At 39.8% G+C, this 23,153-nt stretch overlaps 3 protein-coding genes and 1 long non-coding RNA gene across 4 annotated transcripts; 3 read left to right on the top strand and 1 right to left on the bottom strand.

The window, feature by feature from the left end:
* Positions 1-1,198: 1,198 nt before the first annotated feature.
* Positions 1,199-4,771, top strand: LOC127376113 (potassium voltage-gated channel subfamily V member 2-like). The gene is made up of 2 exons (XM_051422707.1): positions 1,199-2,543; positions 4,490-4,771. The coding sequence occupies exons 1-2, from the start codon at positions 1,209-1,211 to the stop codon at positions 4,769-4,771; spliced, it is 1,617 nt and encodes a 538-aa protein (XP_051278667.1). The 5' UTR covers positions 1,199-1,208.
* Positions 4,772-6,554: 1,783 nt separating this feature from the next.
* LOC127376275 (uncharacterized) lies at positions 6,555-8,948 on the top strand. The gene is made up of 4 exons (XR_007887497.1): positions 6,555-6,665; positions 7,480-7,534; positions 8,258-8,353; positions 8,476-8,948. It is a non-coding gene; the product is annotated as an uncharacterized LOC127376275 (long non-coding RNA).
* A 3,996-nt stretch (positions 8,949-12,944) lies between these two features.
* LOC127376273 (purpurin-like) lies at positions 12,945-15,015 on the top strand. Its single transcript, XM_051422997.1, has 6 exons — positions 12,945-13,053; positions 13,197-13,311; positions 13,860-13,996; positions 14,105-14,217; positions 14,292-14,504; positions 14,909-15,015. The coding sequence occupies exons 2-6, from the start codon at positions 13,198-13,200 to the stop codon at positions 14,917-14,919; spliced, it is 588 nt and encodes a 195-aa protein (XP_051278957.1). The 5' UTR covers positions 12,945-13,053; position 13,197; the 3' UTR covers positions 14,920-15,015.
* A 297-nt stretch (positions 15,016-15,312) lies between these two features.
* Positions 15,313-22,209, bottom strand: idua (alpha-L-iduronidase). The gene is given in 15 exon segments (XM_051422989.1): positions 15,313-16,318; positions 16,401-16,501; positions 16,735-16,811; positions 17,045-17,170; positions 17,573-17,694; positions 17,779-17,988; positions 18,180-18,396; positions 18,483-18,662; positions 18,828-18,931; positions 18,934-19,029; positions 19,608-19,703; positions 19,808-19,915; positions 20,727-20,809; positions 21,033-21,173; positions 21,972-22,209. Coding segments are annotated over 15 exon segments (1,899 nt in total). The 5' UTR covers positions 22,109-22,209; the 3' UTR covers positions 15,313-16,217.
* Positions 22,210-23,153: the final 944 nt, after the last annotated feature.

Raw genomic sequence — 23,153 nt, 5'->3', positions numbered from 1 at the left:
AGGAGGACTGCATTGTTTCTTTAAAAGACAAATAGCAGCCAAGAAGCTTAACAAACACTGTCTGTGGTCTCTCGCTGTGGTTCGCAGGACAAATCCAGTTCACCTCCTGTTCTTTTGACACACTGCACTAACAAGACTAGCTTAAGTCTGGCAGCTCTATTTAAATGTCACTGCTTTAGCAAACCTAAATCATTAATTGTTTTAACTTGTCAGCGGTGGTTGGCACCTGGAAGGTAAATAAAGGTTGATGTGGTTCATAATGTCATCGGTCAGCGGCCTCGCAGAACGTCATGTGGTGAGCCGGCACTGTTAAATCAGCAGGACAATAATCTGATATCCAGTAAGAAGATTCAGTTATGAGAGCAAAGTTATGTTGGATACTTCTATTGTGCAGAAATTCCCTCTGGTTAAGTTATTAATGCCTGTCGGTTCACAACTTTATTTGTATATCAATAAAAAGCTAAAGATTAAATAGCCTCGACTCACTTCAGGTCCTGAAGATTTCTGCACCCCCTCCCAATCAGGAAGTAGACTAATGCTTAAAGCCTTTATCCTCTTTTATGTATCCACAAGCCTTCCTTTGTTCCCCTGCAGTATAGGAGTCTTAAAGCATTGCACAATAAAAACCAACATAAACAATTTATTGTAAATTTAAAGAAACTTAACCAAAAAAAAAAAAAGTATCTACAAAGAAGAAAAAGTGTTTGCTTTCCTCAAAAAGAATGAAAAAAAGAAGACATGCAATGGTATTTTCCAATAATAGCCTTCCAATATGACTTCCTTGAGTAATCTGTAGGGATTTTATAAAGATTAATGCGTGCCACAGTGCGTTCATATGCGTTCATAAATACCATAAACGTGAGGAAAACAACACCGCATGTTGTCTGTGATTCTGTCTTTAAATCACCAAAATCAGGTGTGAGCACCATAAACTCACGAAGGGTTTATCAACTGAAAGCAGGTGAATTCATGATGGGCATTTGTTGAGATGTGCCACACAGCCAACGTCATGTCAGCCAGGCAGCTCAGCAGGGGATAATAGTATTTAGATGTCCTGTAAGCACGCGGATCCTCTCAGTCAGCAACATTAATGGGGCCATGAGGCATCCTGCTCATGTCCTCCAATGCTTAGGTGGAGTGGGTATTAGACAGCAGTAATGCTGGCTGGTCTGAGCGCGCTGCCTGCTGTGTAGTCTGGGGGGATCAACATGGGGAGCACCAGCAAGATGGTTAACTTGTGGAACAGGAGACAGAGTCTCTTTCCCAACTACAAAGTCACCGATTCAGACATTCAACGAAGACCCTCGGAGATTGCTTATCCACTAGCCAAGGAAAGCTGCGTGAAGACATGGAACTCCATGCAGGATCTGACCCGGGACATCTACGACATTTACGCCGAGTATGAGGACGAAGACGACGACTGTGCTCCGTACGGCTTCGCCAAGCCGGTCTCACCCTCCAAGAAGAACTACGTGATCAACATTAATGTAGGAGGGAAGCCCTACCAGATAGCCTACAAGATGGCTGCCAAGTATCCCAAGACCAGAATAGGACGACTGGCCACCTACACGGACCACAACATGAAGCTGGACCTGTGCGATGACTACATTGTGACCAACAATGAGTACTTCTTCGACAGGGACCCAGACGTCTTCCACAGCATCTTCCAATTCTACAGGACCGGCGTGCTGTGGATCAGGGACGAGTTGTGTCCCCGCAACTTCCTGGAGGAGATCAACTACTGGGGCGTGCGGATCAAGAACACCCACCGCTGCTGCCGCATCTCCTTCGAGGAGAGGCAGGACGATCTGAACGACCAGCTGAAGATCCAGAGGGAGCTGGAGGCGGAGGTGGAGATCGAGGAGAACGCGGAGCTCTTTCATGACATGTTCATGGGCCAGCAGCGGCGAGCCATCTGGAACTTGATGGAGAAGCCGTTCTCGTCCATCAAGGCCAAGCTGATGGCGTTGGCCTCTAGCCTGTTTGTCCTGATCTCCCTGGTGGCCATGACGCTCAGCACCGTGGAGGAGATGCAGTACAGAACTGCCACAGGTCAGCTCAGTGGGAAGACATACTGGGAATACGTGGAGTCCATGTGCATCGCCTTCTTCACCATGGAGTACCTGCTCCGTCTATTTTCCACTCCTGACCTCAAATCCTTCAGCAGGAGTGTGCTCAACACCGTGGACCTGATCGCCATCCTGCCTCAGTATGTGCAGGGCATCCTGGAGGTCTTTGACAACGAGGAGAACTTCATGAAGCACGAGGCCGACATGCAGGCGGTGGGGCAGGTGGGGAAGCTGGGCCAAGTGCTGCGGATCATGAGACTGATGCGAATCTTTCGTATCTTGAAGCTGGCGCGACACTCCACTGGTCTGCGGGCGTTTGGCTTCACTCTGCGTCAGTGCTACCAACAAGTGGGCTGCCTCTTCCTCTTCATTGCCATGGGCATCTTCAGCTTCTCCGCCATGGTTTACACCGTGGAGCACGACATGCCGCAAACAAACTTCACCAGCATTCCTGCAGCTTGGTGGTGGGCATCTGTAAGTACATCTTCCTACAATTTAAAGGTTTTTATGTAATATTCTGAAGCATTTGTGACTTAAAAAATGAGACCTTCCCTGACTTCCTCTGCTGTCTGTGGATGTTTCTATGTAGGGATGAGGGTGAAAGGATGAGATGTTTATCCTCCTCTTTGCTTCCCTACAGTGTGGATCTGTGTTGTGTTGGTTGTTGTAAACAGTGAGTTAGTTAGTAGCATGGAGCTAATGGTCCAAATAAAATACCAGAACTCTCTACAACAAAGGTGGAAGATTCACAGCAATCTTTAAAAAGTACAAGAAATACAGAAAGCACAGAAGTATTACAATTAAATCTAAAATAAATCACTTTCCTGAGAACAAACCTAAGAAACCTCTTTATATAAGTAAAATAAAGTGCACTGTCACTGGATAACTTCAGTGCTGACAGTCCCTGGTTGGTGAGTTAACTGTGTAATGTCTTCAGATTACTCTGCTTACAAAACACACTGAGGTCTCCTGCAGGATGTATCAGCTCCTGCTTCAGTGTGTTAACAGATCATTCCCCTCCATCTCTAACGGAGCGGTAGAATCTTACTTCTAATCCAGGGGAAGGAAAAGATAATCCTCAAAGTCATAGTAATGGTTATATAGTGAAGGAGTCCTGTTGGATTCACATGCAGAAGGGATCGTGAGTCCCTGGAGGACCCACATCAGTCGGTCTGTGAGCAGGATATCCAATAAATCTATAAATGGATTCTCACAAAACGTTTTTGGAAAGGTTGACGAGGGACATCGTGATTAACATTTGGAAGAATACTCTGGGATTGGTTGAATTAGTTCTTCACAACATCACAACTTCTCGTTTACGTCGGTTTTTAAGCTTTTCTTGAGTATTGTTGTGAAAATAACTGCACATTTTTATTTAATTACTGTAATTACAAAGACTACCCACAGTTCACAACACTTAGTGGGAGATACTGACGCCTTGATAAAAGTCTCTCAGCCCACAAAAGAGATTTATTACCGTGTTAAGGCTGACATAAACATCCATTTGGTGGCTGAAAATACACAAAATATGATGTAAACACAGTTTTAATCAGCACTGCAAACATTTCAGTGAGTAACAGTTTAATTCTGGTAGGATTTTCTGTTAATGCTAAATGTATAAAGTATGTAACGTACAGTAAACTCTGCACTGACTGAAGACCCAGCAGCAAGTTCCTCTAACGGCCACCAGAGGCTCCAGCAGGGAGTCAATCTCCATAAGGCCTCACATTAAAATGCTCAACTGTACAGCAGGAATAAACAAATAGAGCGTACTCCTTATAAAGTTATTTACAGAGATATATTAATAGATAGATTACCAGATATATTCAATTAGATTGAGGTTTACAGTTACCTAAAAATAGCTAAAGGTCTGGATGTAACTAGAAATGTGTTATTTTATCAGCTGTCATTGGATCACAGAGCGAAAGGGGGTGGAGCTTAGGAAGGGTCAGTTGTTAGGGTTTGCTCTGGTAGGTTCAGTTTCCAGTTTTAACCCATTAATGACTATATTTAAAAAAGCCCTCAAGTTCAAGACCTGATTTTCTGTTCTCTTGAGTTTAAAGTCGTTCTGAATCCAATGGTACCAAACATTTCATATAACTCCTTATAGTTTTTGAGATAAAGCAATTTCTGTAACATAATGTATTTATTAGGGGTTACTCATTTTATATTTATTGCACCAATAACATGCCAGCTGTCATTTTTCTGTTTGAATCTATATTGAAACAGTCCAGAATATGTGTGTATGAAAGCCTCACACTGTGACCGATTTCAAAACCTGTCAATGGATTTGTGCTCAGCTCAGCTCGTACTTTAAGTGCTGTAATCCAGTCGGCCACTGATAATCACTCTCTGCTCTGCTGTTAATGTACAGTTTATGATAACTGACTGCTCTCTCGCTCTCCTCACTTTCCCTGCAGGTCAGCATCTCCACCGTGGGCTACGGAGACGTCTACCCGGAGACCATACTGGGACGCCTCTTCGCTTTCATCTGCATCGCTTTCGGGATCATCCTCAACGGTCTGCCCATATCCATCCTCTTCAACAAGTTCTCAGACTATTACTCCAAACTCAAGTCCAACCAGTACACGGCGTCCACGAAGAAACGCGGGAAGCTGAGATTCGCCAACAGGACCTTAAAGCAGCTCAACCACTGCTTCGGGACCAACAGCTGTCCCCCACATTCACTTCCTACTTCTTAAAGGAATAATACTCTGTAAAACCCTGCAAGAATAATAGTGTCTGAGGGACAAAGGACGAGGGATCAAGTCCCAGAAGTGGCACATCTGGATGTGAAGTCCAGTAAATTGGCAGCTCTTGTTGCTGGGAAGCCGGTGAGGGATCTTCACCCTCTCTAAGCCTGTTAGTTAGTGAATGGGGAATTTGCCATATGGGGAGAAAATTAAGTTTTAATATTTTGCTTTTTGTACACAGGTAACCATATTTTTTGCTACTCAATAGCCAGAAGCCTGAAAATAAAAACAAAAGATGAAAGCAATATCCACATTCAGTTTGTATATAACATATAACAACTCTATCTTATTATATAGAACAGTTACAGTTACACAAGCATTGTTCAAACACACATAAGTAGAAGAAGATCTCAAAGATGGAGGAAGAATTGGGGGGTTTGAATATTTGTCTCAATGTAAGTCGGCTTTAGTGAAGTTGGAGCCAGAATATAAAGAATATGATTAAATCTGAAAGCCTCCTGAATCACCACAGATACAGAAACTGTCAACATCCTGCTGTTTGGGTGGAGAGGTCAAACTTTGGAATGAAAAAGCTTTTTATTTTCATCGCAGCAGCTCTCAGAGCATCGATCTTTATGTTTATCTGCATTATAATTCTACGCCTTTCGGAAGATTTGCTTTCAGCGAGCAGCTTAACCAGGAATCAGCAACAAATATCAGTTTCAAGTGTTTGCAGTGTTCAATAGTTTCTCCTTTACAGTACGCAGAATGGTTTACTGACAGTGTGCAACCAGTTCTCAATAAACACTAAACTGCTCATTAAACTGTCGTCCTCACTGACTGAAGTTCACACGTCTCGACTGGATCACTTTATATTGCACAACACTATTTATTGGAATATTTCAGTTCAGAATCAGAAATATTAAAGAAATACAAATAATAATAATAATAATAATGTTAAAATAGGTATTATATTATGATATCGAACAACAATATATATAGAAAATAGAAAAGATATAATAAGAGTCTGTAAATTATAGTACAATATTTGACAATATATATAGAAGATAGAAATATGTGTATGCTACATTGTATGACAGATTAATGAATAGTAATAATTTCATAACATCAATTGATTTGTTATTAGAATATAACTTGCAGTTTATGTAACAAAAACAATATTTTTGTACAGATTATGTGAGTAACAGTTAAACAGCAAATTTATATATAACAATAAAATATGTGAATATATTAGTTTAACAGTAAAAAATGATTATTATATATTATATATTTACACATTATACTATATTAACTGTATTCATCAAATTCATTTTTTTAACATGAAATCAAATAATTTTCTTTCTTTTCTTTACTGAAAAATAAATTCAGTCTGTTTTTTAAAAAAAAACAAAAGATTTGAAGAAAGAATATAAAGATACAATATAAATCTCCAGTTTTATATTTATATATTACATCCTTTCATCTGATGTTCATTTAAAATTTACAAAATAAATAATAATAATAATAATAATAATAAATTATTTTTTTAAATCTGAGAAATACAATCTATAATAAAATAAATAAATAAACAAACAAACAATCTATAAACAATCTATAAACAATAATAAAGAATCAATAATCTATAAATAAACAATCTATAAATAAATAAATAAACAATCTATAAACAATAACAATAAAGAATCAATAAAGAATCAATAATCTATAAATAATCAGTTGTACCGGTGAGGTCCCTCCGGTAGGGGGCGGCAGCAGCTCACAATAAAACCTCAGAGGAAGAATCTCCTCCCAGAATCCTGTGCGGCGGTAAAGTGACCTCTGTTGCTAACGGTTAGCCTGCAGAGAAACGATGGCTCCTCCGGTCGCAGTGTCTCCGTTGATTAAGGTTTGTTTACCAGATAATGTGGAATAATGTGGAATAATGTGGGATAATGTGGGATAATGTGGAATAATGTGGAATAATGTGGATAAAGTTTGATCTGTGTGTTTCAGTCCGCTAGCCGCACAGCGCTAACTGCTAACTGCTAGCTGTTATAAATAGAAACGTCCTCTGGTAAAATGCTCTTAAATCCAATAAAGTGTTTCTAAATAATAATTTATTCTTTATCTGAGTAACAGTGCGTTTACCTCAGCTGTAGCTGTAGCATTAGCATCAGTCTGACAGATTTATTAGAGATATATTTTATTTTAATCATCAAACTGAAGATTGTCTGTTGATTCTGTTGGTGCCGAATTAAAGAGTTGTCCCCGGACTCTCTGGAAACCGGTTAATGAATCTCTGTTATAGGTGGAGTTTGTGCCCATGAGCAAGGTGTCAGTAAAACCCTGCAGCAGTGAGTGGAGTTCAGTGGGAGGAGCAACAAACACTCACTCTAAAGCTCACTCTAAAGCTCAATCTAAAGCTCACTCTAAAGCTCACTCTAAAGCTCAATCTAAAACTCACTCTAAAGCTCACTCTAAAGCTCAATCTAAAGCTCACTCTAAAGCTCACTCTAAAGCTCACTCTAAAGCTCAATCTAAAGCTCACTCACTCTAAAGACTCACTCTAAAGCTCACTCTAAAGCTCACTCTAAAGCTCACTCTAAAGCTAATTCCTCCTCTCTGTTGATGTGTGAGTGAACTGACTGTGAGTGAGTGCAGTAGTCTGATATATTACTGTGTGTTTGTGTTTTAATCTGCTCTGTTTCCTCCGTTTACAGACAGCGAGGTATTCAGCTCTGATTGCTGGAATCATCTACGGCAAAAGGAGATACGGTGAGTTCCACTAACACCTGATCTCACAGAGGAGTCAACCACACAGCGTCCCGGGGTTAAAGGTCGTAAAAGGTTCAAGTGACAAAAGCTGACAGATCAGTTCTTACAGCATCAGACCAAAACAGCGAGACAGAAATACAATAAAAGTCCTAAATTCAACGAGTTAGATGTTAAAATGTTCCTGAAAATGTCTTCAGGTTGTTATTGTCAGTGTCTGACAGCATTATGGAAAGGATCCCTACAGAGATAGACCTTTAGTTTAACCACAAACAGCCGTAATATCACTATCACTCTCCACCAGACTCCAGAGACACAAACACTCATTTTACCTTCAGATCATCAGAACTTCATAAAAGTGGACAGAAACAGAATAAACTCATTAAAAGCGTCTCTGTTAGTGTTTCCAACAATCACCAACTCTGGTTTGGTGGAAATAAATCCTTAATTCACCGACGTAGATGATAAAAACAGCAGTTTCAGTCGGAGCAGACCGGCTATGGAAACAACCCACAGAGAGGCTGCGATACAACACAGGCAGAGGGAGAGAGACACCATGTGACTCTGTTTATAAGAATATAATGTTATATTATTGTTTTATATATCTCATATATAAATACAACCTTTTAAGGAGGATGTGACATCCGTAGGTTCATATAATAGGTCCCATTATTTATTCTCAGTATCGGGTGGCGTCTTTTTTTAAATAAACCTTCTTTTACTCAGACAACCTGAAGCCGATCGCAGCAGAGGAGAAGAGGATCGAGGAGGAGGAGAAGAAGGTTCGGGATGAGCAGGAGCGCATCGCCAAGCTGCTAGAAGGTTGGCCTCCCTCCGGTGTCAGATACTCCATATAATACATTATTCTTTACACTGAACAGTAAGTGTGAGCAGTCAGTGTAGATCCTGTATAATGATGAACTCCTTGTTCTCCTCTCTCACAGCGAGTCAAGAAAGCATCCTGAAGTAAACCTCCGCTGTGTGAGGATCTCCCTGTGCAATGTCCAACCTCTCCCTCCTTCTTTCTGGAGCAACGACTGCAAAGTTCGGTCCCAACCGGTCCCACGGCGCCGCGTTGTGGACGTTTTCACTGTTACATTGAATAATACGACACCTCCCTGGACCAGACAGCGGGGTTAAAGTTAGTTACACCATGAGAAATAAAGCTCCTGAACTCAGCATTGTTACCCCACTAACTGCTGCCTCACTCCTAACTTATTAAAGTTCCTGTTTGTAATGTAGAAATTCATAAAAACACAAATATACGATCGCTGTAGTGTTTGTCTGTTTACCAGCATGTGACCTCTGGTTCTGTACACACTGTGACAGATATTAAACATGTTATATTACAATGATCAGGAATCATTTTGCACATTTTGTTCACATTAATAATCTCATTAAACGCAGAAGTTCTTAATTTGTTGCTGTACGTTCATGTTCACTTGCTTTCTGTTTATTTAAACTCTTTTTATAATCACTGGTTCCCATTTAAAACCCAACATTAGAATCTCTAAGAGGAGGGAGGACGGGGGGTCGACCTCTGAGCAGCATCGTTAGAGGATGAACGTTCATCATAAGAATTATTTCCAGTGAAAGCTGATTAATTTAGTTTATTTGAGTCATTTTATCCTCTTTTATGGGAAAGGTTGGTGTCTGGAGTTCCTGCTGTGAGCTGCTGATCCTGGGGAGTAATGACGAGTTTTTAGATGTATTATTTCACATTGTTATATTTGTTGTGGGATTTAGCATTTTGCAAACTTTTGGGGGACATTTGTATTAATACTGAAGTACAAAACAAAACATGGAAGCAATAGGATTTTCTTTCATATATTCGTACTTTCTTTTGCCAGTATGGATGTAAATAGAGGTAAATTAATATATAATATAAATAAGTTTAATTATTAGAAATGTTCAGTATGGGTCCCCATCATTTAGAAAATATCCTCCAAAGGTAGTTATGCTTATTAATGCTAATTATGCTAATTGACCAACATATAGAAGTTAGCGTCTGACAGTTTCTAAATGCTGAGGATCCATAATGAACATTTCTAATATAAAACTGAGGTATTCAACATGTCTGGGTTCACAGTGGGGCTCTACTGGCTGTGACACATAATGAAGCAGAGCTGCATATAAATCTACAGATGTAAGAAAACACTTTTGGTTTGATGTTAAACTTTATTAATATTAGTCTGATATTAATCTGCAGAAACACTGTATGAACTATTATGGTCTGTTTATCTTCTAAACCACCTTTGTCCTAAAGGGATCCATTTCTCTATCAGTGAGCAGACGGACTATATTTAATGTATATTTCATATTATATTCATTAATAACAATAACAGCTGATAAACTGAACAATGAATCCAAACAGTGAACTTAATAACTGCAGAATGTGAATGTTGATCACAGATTAGTTTTTTTGATATTTTTTAGCAACTTTTAATAACATTTTCTATATTATGTTTGTTTTTTATTTTTAACAAAACAGACTTTATTGGTGTCTCAGCTCTCTGGTTGTAACTTCTACTGCAGGACGAGGCTGTTAATCAGAGAGTGAAGCTCTGTGAATGTAGACTGTTCAGGTCTTTAAAGTTCAGATGTTATATAATATCTTTGAAAATAAGAATTTAATTTAGTTTTCTTCACAGAAATGAAAAAAAAATAAATATTGAAATAGGCGTACTGTGTTTTTTTTAAAAATAGTTTTCTTAAACCCTTTAAACTCAAGAAGGCCTTATTCTGATATATTGCATCCATTATTGGATCCTCTTAATCAATAAACAATAAACCGGTCTCATTAGTTCACACTGCAAGCCTCAGCACTTAATTCTGATTTAATGCTTTGATCTGATTTCATTTGTTTGGCCGTTCACATTATATTTTAAATGTCTATGTCTGTATCAGATGTCACTGTGAGCAGGTCCCGGTCCTGACCTGACCCGCATTATGAATGTTGATCTACGGTGACGCAACAGTCACCTGAACTCTGGTGTGACTGTTCACACTGAGCTCACATTGCAAAGAATCAGACCTGAATCTGACTTGGACCACGTTTGAAATCTGAATTTAAAAGATCAGATTCGGTCTGATTTCTGCTGTTCACACTGTGGTGAGAACTTTTAACCCCTTACAGCCCAGCCAGGCCCCTGAGATCAGGCTGAAGACCAAAGGTATGTTTTCAGTTCTGGCTCCTCGGTTTTGGAACAGCAGAACTGAAGACTCGCCTTTACAAGATGACCGACTCTTAACATCTTTAACTGTTTAAAAATATTATTTAAAACGGTATAGGACATATTATAACGTGTATTCACCGGAGTGCACACGTGTCCAACCTGAGCTCACCTCCAGTCAATGTGTGTCTACAACAGGATCATTTAAACGTAGCTTTTGTTCCCAGATTAGAGTTAAGACTGTGTATATATGGTCGAGCGAGGCCTTACCTAATATCCTCGGGACAGGTGAGATTATTATTAGAACGACAACAATGTTGGGTCGACTAAAAATACTGCTGGACTTACTGGAAGGCTACTGGTCTTTACTTAGGCGTCACAACAATACCTCCAGAGATATTGATCTGTTACGGCCACATTTAAGACTCAGTGATCGGTTAAAGTTCAATGAAAAAAGGTTTAGAAGGAGAAATGTCTGTAGAGTTGGAAATAAAACCATTTATTGTTCAAATATCTTCATTTGGGGCCTTTTCCAAGCAAATATGGATTCATGTTATTGTGATTAAATCAGCATATATACACATACACCATGAATATTTATCTATATCCACCAGGCTGCCTACATTAAATAGCTACTATGGTAACTGAGATGAATCCAGCTGGGCTCATTGAAACAAAACAGGCTTCAAGAATTGATGTAAAATATTATATATGACTTCTATAAAAGCAGCTTTTTAGTGCATAACTCCTGTAAGTGGGTCGGTCTCGCACTCTGGCACCTGTGTGTGCGTTTGCTGGTGCATTCTGGGTGTAAAGGTCCTTTAACGCAGCTCAGCTGTTTCCGATATGACAGCTTTCGACCTGGATTACAGGTTGCAGCTCTGGCAGCATTTAGATGACAGAACGTTACTTAACCGAGCAGACGGGAACACCTGAGCCTCTGCTGACATAAGTTCATTACTCAGCGCTGTTCTCTAGAACATTTCATACAGTCAAACCTTAAAGTTTGTTTTAGTGGAATATAAAGGCAGACAGGTAGAACAATACAGCTCAGATGTTATAGTTCGCTGTTCTGTTTCCCAGTGGTCCCAGGAAGAGAGAGAGACATCAGTGGATCACCTCCAGTCCACATCAGTCTCAGTCTGTCTAGAGTTAGAATGACTGCTCACATCCACAATGTTTAAGAATAAACTGACAACTGATCCTTAAATCGTAGATCTTTTTGTTTTACACCTGAATAAAAAGCTCTGTGCACAAACTGAATCACACATCTCAGATTTTTAATGAATTATTTAGGATTTTTTTAAATGTATACACACACACGTATAGATATTTTATTTATTTAGTGTTATTTTTTCCTTGTTCAAATAATTCTACTTGTGTATATGATTGAATATGTGTATTTGTTATTTATTTATTCATTGTTTATTTTTTCCCCCTTGTCCTTGATGCCCTTCTATTATTATAATTATCTTAATTTGTTGTCAAGTTTCCGTTTTGACCAAAAGAGATTTTTTTTAATGAATGTTTTTGAATGTTTGTTCAGTTTATTCAAATGAACAAGAAGACAATAAAAAGTACCTTTAGTTTTTAGGTTTTAATTATTGGTTGATACATTATTTGTCTCCATGGTTTTTATTTTATTTTTCCTATCGACTTTGTATTGTTTCTGTTGTATTCTTTATTATCCTTGCAAATTTATATTTATTGTTGTTCAGTTTTGTTTTTAAGTGTTGCATATTTTATTAACACCTTTTTGTCATTGCAGGGATATACAACACACTTATATCAGTGAGAAATACAATTGCCTTTTATAATGTGCCATAAAGTGATAAAAACATGTATTTTCATAAAGAAGTAAGTGTTGCAAAGCTATGTATAAATAAACAACAAGAAAACTTACTTACAGTCACTACTCTCCCACTGAACACAGTCAGGCATTGTTGGGAAGTCAAAAAATAATAAAAGTATGACGGGGGGACTTTATATCAACATTGGCTTCAACTGGAGATCTTAAAATAGTCTGCTCATGTAAACATGGGCATGGACGTGTGACTCGAGGCTCAGGCCACCGGGGCATCTGCCATTATGTTCATTGAGCCCTGCAAACAATTACGTAAAGCCCATACAGTGCTGAATGCGACGGTTCATCAGCTTACAGACGGAGGATTTTGTTAACTGGATTAGTGATAGATTTAAAATCTGCATTTAGGTTCAAGAAGTGAAAATAAACAGTGAGCCTGTCTGCGCATCGGATATAAAAGGCCCGCGCACTGTCTTCTCACCACAGTTCAGACACTGCAACAACTCTGCACTGAAAACTTCCTGCTGCTTCTTTCTACACTCAAGGTAAGAGGATGCTGCTTCATGGGGACCAAATACATACTTCTTTACTTCTTTAACTTTGAATTATTAACAGTAAATAGAAATATTGCTTTAAAGTACAACAAAGAATGTAAATTAACCTGTGTCTGACTTTGGTTTTTCCCCAGAATGGACTTCCAACTCTTTTCCGTGGTGATGTTGTTCCTGGCCTGTGTGGAGCAGAGCCTGGCCTCCTGCGTGGTCGACAGCTTCACAGTCAAAGAGGACTTTGACCCCAAAAGAGTGAGTACAGATATATAGACTACAATATAATACTCACAAATCCACAAGCAGAAGGAAAGCAGAATTCAGAACTCTGCGACAGGAAATCTATTTGAGAAATTAAATTGGTAGTAAATATTTACTTAAGGACAGCTAGCTATCTCTCACAGAGGAACAAGTAGAAAAACGGGTTGAGCTGAATAATCTGCATCCTTCAGGTAAACCAGAACATCATCAGCATACGATGTAATACAGTAATATGTAAATTTTACAGTTCATAGAATCAAACATCAAACATTACCTAAATGCTTCTAAAACATGTGCTTGTGCTATTATCATTTTTTAAATACTTTTTTGTTCTTGTATCATATATAGATCTATCTCTTTTTTCATGCTCTTTTTAACTTAACCTTTTTTTAACTTTTAAGTCGGTTTTCTGTAAAGCTCCTTGAATCGGTGTATGAAACATGCTTATAAATAAAACTGCCTCTCACTGCCTATGTGCACATCCACACTCTACTGACTATCAGAAGAATCAGACTCATCTTTGTGTTTTTCCCCCCCGACAGTATTCAGGAAAGTGGTACGCTCTGCAGAAGAAGGATCCTGAGGGTTTGTTCCTGCAGGATAACATCTCTGCTGAATACACTGTCGATGACGATGGTGCCATGGTTGCATCCTCCAGGGGCAGAGTCACCCTCTTTGGGTAGGTGTTTGTCATTTATAGAAATCTATTCAGTATCAGTCAGAAAAAATAACTATATATATCCATTCCTGCTCGCTAATTCGACTCTGTTATCCTCTACTCATCCAGGTTCTGGGTTGTGTGCGCTGACATGGCTGCTCAGTACTCCGTGCCCGACCCCAGCAGGCCCGGCAAGATGTTCATGAACTACCAGGGTCTGGCCAGCTACCTGTCCAGCGGCGGTAAGCATCCTCACGCGTACGTTCTCTCTCGTCCCCTCTCCTACACAGTTGAGACTAACTTCTCGCTCTTCCAGGTGACAACTACTGGATCATTGACACCGACTACGACAACTACGCCATCACCTATGCCTGCCGCAGCCTGAAGGAGGACGGAAGCTGCGAGGACGGCTATGCCCTGGTCTTCTCACGCAACCCCCGTGGCCTCCCCCCTGCCATCCAGAGAGTCGTCCGCCAAAAACAGGAGGAAATCTGCATGGCCGGAGAGTTCCAGCCTGTGCTGCAGTCTGGTACGTAGTCATTCTAACAGTTTTAAAGGATATAGCTCATACAGAAGACTCCTACAAGGACACATTTTCTCTTTTTTAGGAACATTTATATCGAAACATACAAGAAGTTTTAACTGGTTATGAAACAGTTTAGTACTGATGCCTCATCAACTCAAAATATATCTAAAGATGTGTAAATTGTTTTATTTCCAAAAACTTCTTCCAAAGTCTGTCATTGAGTCTAAATTGTGGAAGATCATTCAATTGATTTCTATTTAAAAATGAATCTAAATGAATTAACTGACAGCATTTGACACCAAACTGGGGTGGCCAGGCCTTGTTTAGGGGTGGCAGATCTGTCACTGTCTATATACATTTTGTTTAAACTCATCTAACTCTTCATCTTCTCTGTGTTTTTGTAACAGGAGCTTGCTAAACTGCTCCCGAGCTGGAGATTGTCGAGCCGCTCTTCATCAAACTGGATTGATCATCCAGCCCAAAATGAAGACGGAGCTCGTCTCAAACACACAAACAGGAGAATAATCCTGTTAATCTTATGATTTATTCCAACATCATAGGAGAGAATTATCGGATAAATCCAATTTGACGCCCCAAGAAAAAAAACCTAATTATCACTGCCAAGATGAAATTATATTCACAAGCCAAACTAATGCTGGTTGGAAGAATGAGATGATATAACCAAGTGTTCAGTATTGTCACACTGATGGGTAACATCTGCACTGTGTAATCATTCTGTATTGAGGACAATAAATTTTATAAAGAAATTTGCTGTTGTGTTTATTGTATTGTAAAAATGACTGTAAGCAACTTAGACTGGTCCAACTTTTACTTTAACCCACAAACATACAAAAACAATAGTTCAAAGATCTGAGACAGTATAAAAAATAAAACACATTTAAAATCAGATCACTGCAAAGAAGAAAAGCCTTGTTTCTGGGAAATGGAAAGTAATCGTGTTGAGAATGTTTTGCATAATAAAGGAATTTGGTTTTAATAAAATATATCTAACTTTACCTAACCAAACTTTATTACAGCTAATATTGAGCTCGATTGAACCAGTAACGGTTTGCATAATATCCCAGCAGAGGAACAAGATTATTGTCCTTATTTTCAAAGTAAGAGCACTTGCACAACACTCTAACCCAGTGTTGGAAATGAAGCAGCTGTTTAGTTTTTCATTGTTTTAATAAAAAATAAGATAAAAATAAGAAGCTTCTGGTGCTTTAATTTAAGACAAAGTCACTTATTGTTATCAGGCTGTTTGAAGAAATTGTGTCTTATTGTAAGATTTCAGTTCAATAAAGTGACCAAAATCTACGAGGGCTGTTCAGATAACAACAGATTATTAATGAATGCACCATTAGATTGAACAGTTTCTGTAACAGTGAGGTCAGTTAATGACGACTCTCCATAAGTCAATGAATCTACAGCAGCTTCAGAAATGAACTCACCTGAGCTGCTGATTACTGAATTCAGACACTTTTATCCAATACTGTAAGTGAAGAAAATCAAAATGAAATGAATCTGAAATTCCAACCACAACTATACATCAGAAATGTGAGAGCATAAATAATAAATGTATGTTTATAATGAATCAAACAGCACTTAATTCATCACTAATGACCTTAAAATATATAATCAGCACATTGATCTCTGTAAAATATTCAGATTGTACAAAATGATTCACACACAGTGAACACACTTGACCTTGTTCTAGTGCTCCTCTGAATACCTCTCTGGCAGCGAGTAGGACCCGGGTCTGCCCCAGTAGTCCACAGCTCGAACTCTGTACACCCCGCTGACCTCCTGGTCCACTACACAACACAACATGGTCTTATTTCCACAGTCGGATGCCACGATGCTGAAATACAGTCTGAAAGGTGAAAGATTTCTTACCCGGTGAATAAACGTGAGACGTAAAGATGGAGTCCTGAGTGTTGATTCTGCTGAATTCCTTCTGCTCCGAGGAGAATTCCACCTCGAACGTCTTAATGCATCTGCAAATACACAGAGATTCACAGGCAGGAATTACAGCTTTTCATGATCCTTCATGTGTTTCCTCTTTGATTTCACAGATACAGACACTGCCACTCACATCCAGTGGGTGTTGGACACAGAGGGATTGTGTTTGTATGAGTCTATACTTTGATTCTTAAGAAAATCCTACTCATTAGCCTTTAACTCTGTTACATTTTCTTGCAGAAATAAAGAAATAATCACGTTCACCTACTTGGAATCAACGCAGTGGTCCGACCAGACAATCAGGACTTGGCCTTTGGTGATCCTGATGAAGCGTAATCCATTAACCTAAAGTCAAACAGTTCATCATCATCATCATCATCATCATCATCATCTCTGCTGTTGTTCCACTTCCATCCATCAAGCTTTGAGTTGATACACATTCACATTCTCATATCTGACACAGAAACACGTGCTCAACTGCAGACGGCACAACCTTCAACTGATGTGCTGCTGCAGATAAATAATACTTTAATGTTGCTGTTGTTGTTGTTGTTGTTGTTGTTGTTGTTGGTACTGACCTGGTCTGGTGCAGCTTTGGGTTGAGCACACACATGGACAAGGAGGACGGACGGCACAGACAGTCTGGCTTTCAGTGTCAGAGTGTCCCCTTCAGGAACGTCCCAGGGTCCGTCAACCTGAGGGTCCTGACACAACGACATCCAACATGTGGATCAAAGCTGCTCTGAACAAGATCTTCATCTATGAATACGCCTGCTCTTGGACCCAAACCCCAAACCCAACAGGAAGTCAGCCATTTGGAATTTGGCGCATTGTATTTGAACAAACTCCTCATAGGGCATTGATCGGATCGACAGTGCAGTCTAAAGACCAGTGCGTGGACACTTGCGGACTGCGAGGGCCCGATTATTGCTGCTTGCAGCTTTAATTCAGTAATAAACTGTACTTCTACTTGAGTACAGACTTTCAGTGCTCTTTCCACCAACATGGAGATTCCTCCACAGACCACTAGAGGGAGTTTGAGAGCCAGTGATATTCAGCATTGTGAACATGATAATGTTGATGTTGACAGTGTTGTTGTTGTTTACCTGCACACTCCTGAGGAGTCTGAACTGCTGTGCCGTTGGGTAGTCTGGGCTGCCGAAGCTCCGCCACAGCTCGTACGGGTTGGTCACATTGTTGTCGATGTAATACGTCACATACACGAGACCTGGATGTGAGACAGGTAACAGGGAGGACTGTCTTACACAAACAAAGGCCTGGTGGATCTGCTGGGAGTAGTTTGTTAACGTACCTTTCAGCTCAGCCAGTCCGTTCAGAGACACGGTGACATCATCGGCGCCGGTGGAGGTGCGGTTGTCGTCGCTGTTGTAGACCAGCACCGCGGCCTGCCAGCTGTCCGAGCCGCTCGCCGCTACGGGCTCGTGGCTGCTGGCGAGAACTCCCACCGTGCTGTTGTCGGTTCCTGCCGAGTTCACAACCTGAGCCAGGACCTGGGTCTCTCCTTCAGGTGGAAACACACACACACACACACACAGACACACACACACACACAGACAGACGCACGCACACACACAGACACACACACACACACAGACAGACGCACGCACGCACGCACACACAGGAGGAGGAGGGGACCTTTAAACCAGGACTGGGACAGACCAACAGAATGAACCCTGCTGTAAAGAGACTCACCCAGTAAAGCCAGCAGGCCCATGACGGTGAGGACGGGCTTCCTGATGAGCTGCACGTGAGGCGGCTGGGTGTTGTTGACCTGGAAGCGGGCGGTCAGGGTGCGCTGGGTGAACGGGTGAGGGTGGTAGCTGAGGAAGGCGTTGTCGTTGCTCAGCAGGGTGTAGTTGATGGTGCTGTTCGGGTCGGCCAGCAGCAGGTTCTGGTGCTGGTTTATGACCTGATGGGACAGAGGATTGGGACAAACTAAGATATGCATTAATAAATCTAAATCAATACACTGGACTTTAATCAGTCAGTCTTCACCTTCACCACCATGGCAGCGTAGGTCACATCCGCCCTCCACTCCTGAGGCCTGGACCAGCCCACCAGCGGATCGGCCTCATCGTTGAACACCGGGAGGCTGCGGAACCGGGGGAACCGCTCCTGGATCTCTCCCACCGTCTGGACCTCCTGCTGGAGGATGGGCAACGAGTAGCCTCCCCCCTACAGGACAGAAACAGGAGGGCTCCCAAAATTACATCGGTTTTACAATTAATTGAGATAATTAATGCATTCATTGAAGTAGTTTTGTGTTTGAAAAGAAATCAACTGGACCCTGAAGAGAAACAATCTCCACCAATGACCCAGCTGGAGTCCAGAGGATCCCACCTTCTTGTGCAGGGCGATGTAGTCGATCCTGACCCCGGTCTCTCCGGTGAAGTAGTTGGTGCCGTTGTAGCAGTGCTGCAGCATGGCCCAGCAGTACGGTGAGTGGGGGGAGAATGACACGAGTCTCCCGGACCCCCGAACCTCAGGAGACTGCTGGCAGCGAGCAGACCCTCCGAACAGGCATCGTAGTAGTTCAGAAACCCTGAAGAGAAGTTTATGGCACTGAAATCTCTGGTGATATCCACTCCACTGGTCTAGTATTTATATTGGTCTTTATTTTTTTATTTTCAGATGTGGAAACTTTTTAAAGCGGCAACAATGAGTCGATCAACAGAAAATAATACCTGTAAAGTAATTTTTCTTGCAAAAATGTCTCAAATATTTCCAGATTTCCAGCTTTTCTCTGTTTAATATCACATTAAACTGAATGGACATTTTTCACTATTTTCTGACATTTTAAAGACCAAAAGATTAATCTGTAAAATAATTGGCAGAATAATCAATAATGAAAATAATCCTACAGCTGTCCGTCACTGCGTGCTAAAACTCTCCACTGAAACTCAAAATATTACGACTTTAATGTATTCATGATCATTCACTGTTAGTCTGTGTCTAATTTTAAATAAGACACATTTCTGGAATAAGTCACATAAGTATAAGTAATATAATATCTGTGGAGGAAGAATATCTACCAATAGCTTCATTTCTGAACAGTTTCCCCTGAAAGAATAACTCAAATCTGTGACATATGACCGCAGGCAGGATGCATTGTGGGATCACCTTGAATTGACACGGAGACGTTGTCAAAGTCGTGGTTGTTGGGCTCATTCCAGGTCTCAAAGTTCCACTGAGAAACACTTCCCAGGCCGTATTTATCTGCAGGTTACAATCAATAATGAACTAAACAGGAGTACGTGTTGTCAGGAACAGATTCAGATTTATTGATCGTGATCAGCGGGTACGCAGTGGCACTCACTCACCGATGTATCTCTTGGCTGTGAGATAAACCAGATTTCTCCACTCCATCACTTGTGATTTGTCCTCAAAGTCAGTGAAGTAGTTGGAGACGCTGCCCATCAGTTCAAAACCTGAAAACAACAAAGTTACAGCTGTGATTCATGTTTTGTTTTACGTCTATTATATATAGATTTTTTATTTTATAGGCTAAAATAACACAATTTTCTAAATATGACCTTTATTTTCTGATTTACAGACTGAATCTCCAGACACACATTGGCCCATTTAATGTATAACTTTAACCTTTTTCCCTCTTTTAAATAGTTTATGTGCCAACTTTTAAACATTTTCTAAATTAATTCTCTACTTTCTTTTCTGTTTTGTGAAAATAACAATAGATATTCACGTGTTTGGAACAACCTGTGTGTAACTATATGTAATATTAGCCAAGAATAATCCACATTTAAGAGTAAAATAAAGAGTAATCAATATATCACACCTTTATATTATTGATTATCTATAGATTATAGGCCTCAGATGTGTATATCTGAGTGTGATTATCCCTGTTTTATACCTTTATATGGGCAATGTATGCTCCAGGAAACGGACTGTTAATGCTGATTATTAAAGCTTTTAGAATATAATTAAATATTTTTCAACACAAAAATATAAAATAATCCTCAAGAAACCAAACTGTCCACCAAAACATAATAAACCTGAAAAAATAACACCTTTTACTTCGTGGCCGGTGGTTTTGTTGCCATTTTTGTCACAGATGATGAGTTTATATTGAATATATGAAGTCACATGACCCGAGAACTTATATACACCCATATTTAAAGATATAAACGACTGTTCCCCCCCGATACAGAAACCTTTTCATCCAGTGAACACCGGCCTCCAACCAGAGGAAACTAACTAAACAAAGTGATGTTTAAATACCTGGTCGGAGTCCGTTAACCCTCAACAGTTCTATCAGCTGGTCCAGTTTAGTGAAGTCGTACTGAGGTCGTCCTCCAACGTCTCTACAGCAACGAGAGCGGACAGAGAGTCAACACTGAACCAGAAACACTCACAATGTTTATCACTGATGGTTATCTGCTGTTGCATCAGTTTGGATGTTGTTTGTTATTTCTAACTCAGATATTGGATCAATAATCACCCAGACTGAGCTGCATCAAGGCAGAGGTACTTTAAACCTCCGTATCGTCCCAGTCTCTGATCTTTAATGGTTGCTGGTCCACTTACTGTGCAGAGACCAGCTCCAGCATCCAGTGGATCCGGACCTGCTGGATCCCTCCGTGGGGGACTGAGCCCACATAGGCCAGGTTCAGCTGCTGGTCCAGACTCAGGTCAAACTGGTGGGCCTGGGTGTGAGGGAGCGGGGGGCTGGACACAGAGAAGAGCCACTCTGGGTATTATATTTATATTATCTTATTATTAACAGTTATAACTTTATATCACAACTACTAATAACCCACAACTAACTCTCTTTAACACAACAATCTGTTTATTATTCGTGTAACAGAACACTTCAGAAATATTTCTTTAAATAATTTGAGTATTTTATGTGTTTAAATAAATATTGTTATACTATTTTTAAGTTCTGCTTTTACAATAAAGACTGTTTACATTGTGATTCCTTCATATATTGGAGTATGCAATGACACTGAATCAGAAAATAAACATACAATGTCTGTACGAGTGTTATAAATGATACAGATACACAATACAGACAAAGGGTTGTATATAAATATCAGTCTCTGATCAATAACCACAGGAAATACTCCAGTTACTGCTACTGTATATAATATGAAACAATCATAAAGTATGTTAGAGGGTCATCACTTTAACACAGTGATAGAAAGACAAAGGTTGGAAACCACCAGAATATTATTAATATATAATCTTTGGAGTGATTCCACCCAGCACTAATCAATGTTTATCTACCAGCCGGTTCGTAGCAGCGCAATCAGACTTCATACAGAGTCTGCACCAAACTCCACTTAAAAAACAGTCATTTTAAAAAAGATCTTAGCTTTGTTAAAGCTGCTTCCTTTACACAACATTATTTAATATCTCATATGAGTCTCAGAGGTCTGCAGGTAGATTCGGGCTTCAAACGAACCCACACTGATCGATACAACGTGTCCCTCACTGCTTCCTGTCCCCCCGCTGTGGACCTACCAGAACCCGGAGCTCCTCCAGAAGTGTCGCAGCTCTCCCGCCGCTCTGCGAACATCCACGCGGATCAAATGTCCCTCTGAAGAAGTTCGGGTGAAGTTGAGGAGACAGAACAACACGGAGACACTTTCCCACTGCATGTCTGCACAGCATGGCCTCACAGGTGAGCTGTGTTTGAACTGAACTCACTTTAAAGACAATACACTCTGCTCCGGGAGCGCGCCGCGGTCAGCTGAGCGCGATGACGTATCCTGTGCGTGACCCTGTTGTTGTAGTCCTTCTATAAAGGAAGTGTAGTTCGTAGTTTGTTTACATTAAATACAGCATGTAAACAAACAAAAACACTACAATTAGATGTGTGAGCTTCATTAACGTTCGGGTGGAGAAGGATTTTATTTAGTTTAACTGACTTTTTATAGTTTTTATTGAGTTTTATGATTTATTAATATTTTTTTATTTTTTATTTAAATGATAAATAACCTCGAATCCTTATTTATTGTAATTATTTCTATAAACAGAAGTACACAGCAGCTCAGTGTAGTTAATATACATTGATTAAGTATTAATGAACTTAATATACTTACATTAATTCTCTACTTTGTTTTATATTTTTTACAAAAAGTTGTAAAAAAGTGAAAATAACAGCAATTATTCATGTGTTTTGAACAACCTGTATGTAACTTTATGTACTATTAGCCAAGAATAAAGTAAAATAAAGAGTAATCAATATTTCACACCTTTATATTATTGATTATTTATAGATTATAGGCCTCAGAACCTGCATATATCTGTGATTATCCCTGTTTAATACCTTTATATGGGCGACGTATGCTCCAGTAAACTGACTGTTAATGCTGATTATTAAAGCTTTTAGAATATAATAACATATAAAATAGTCTTTAAGAAACAAAGTCCAGTAATAAAGTTTATTTTTGAATATATGAAGTCACATGACCTGAGAACTTGACCCACATATAAAGATATAAAGCCTATACAATGACTGTTCCCCCCCGATACAGAGACCTTTTCATCCAGTGAACACAGGAAAACATAAAAACTGTTTTCTTTTGGAAGAATTAATATTTTATGTATTATTTTTAATGTTGTAAAAAATAGAAAAGTGTAGTTTTGATTTCCTCACAGTGTTAATATTCCTTCTGTTGCACTTTAAATAAAACCTGTTTG

This window comes from Dicentrarchus labrax, unplaced genomic scaffold (assembly GCF_905237075.1).
Source record: "Dicentrarchus labrax unplaced genomic scaffold, dlabrax2021, whole genome shotgun sequence".
Lineage (NCBI taxonomy): Eukaryota > Metazoa > Chordata > Actinopteri > Moronidae > Dicentrarchus > Dicentrarchus labrax.
The sequence above is the reverse complement of the archived record's forward strand: the minus strand, read 5'-3'. Positions and strand labels throughout refer to the sequence as shown.

Coding starts and splice junctions, on each gene's coding strand:
- LOC127376113 (XM_051422707.1), top strand. CDS start 1,209: ATGGGGAGCACCAGCAAGATGGTTAACTTGTGGAACAGGAGACAGAGT. Junction 2,544..4,489: donor CAGCTTGGTGGTGGGCATCT/GTAAGTACATCT, acceptor CTTTCCCTGCAG/GTCAGCATCTCCACCGTGGG.
- LOC127376273 (XM_051422997.1), top strand. CDS start 13,198: ATGGACTTCCAACTCTTTTCCGTGGTGATGTTGTTCCTGGCCTGTGTG. Junction 13,997..14,104: donor GGCAGAGTCACCCTCTTTGG/GTAGGTGTTTGT, acceptor CTACTCATCCAG/GTTCTGGGTTGTGTGCGCTG. Junction 14,218..14,291: donor CAGCTACCTGTCCAGCGGCG/GTAAGCATCCTC, acceptor TCGCTCTTCCAG/GTGACAACTACTGGATCATT.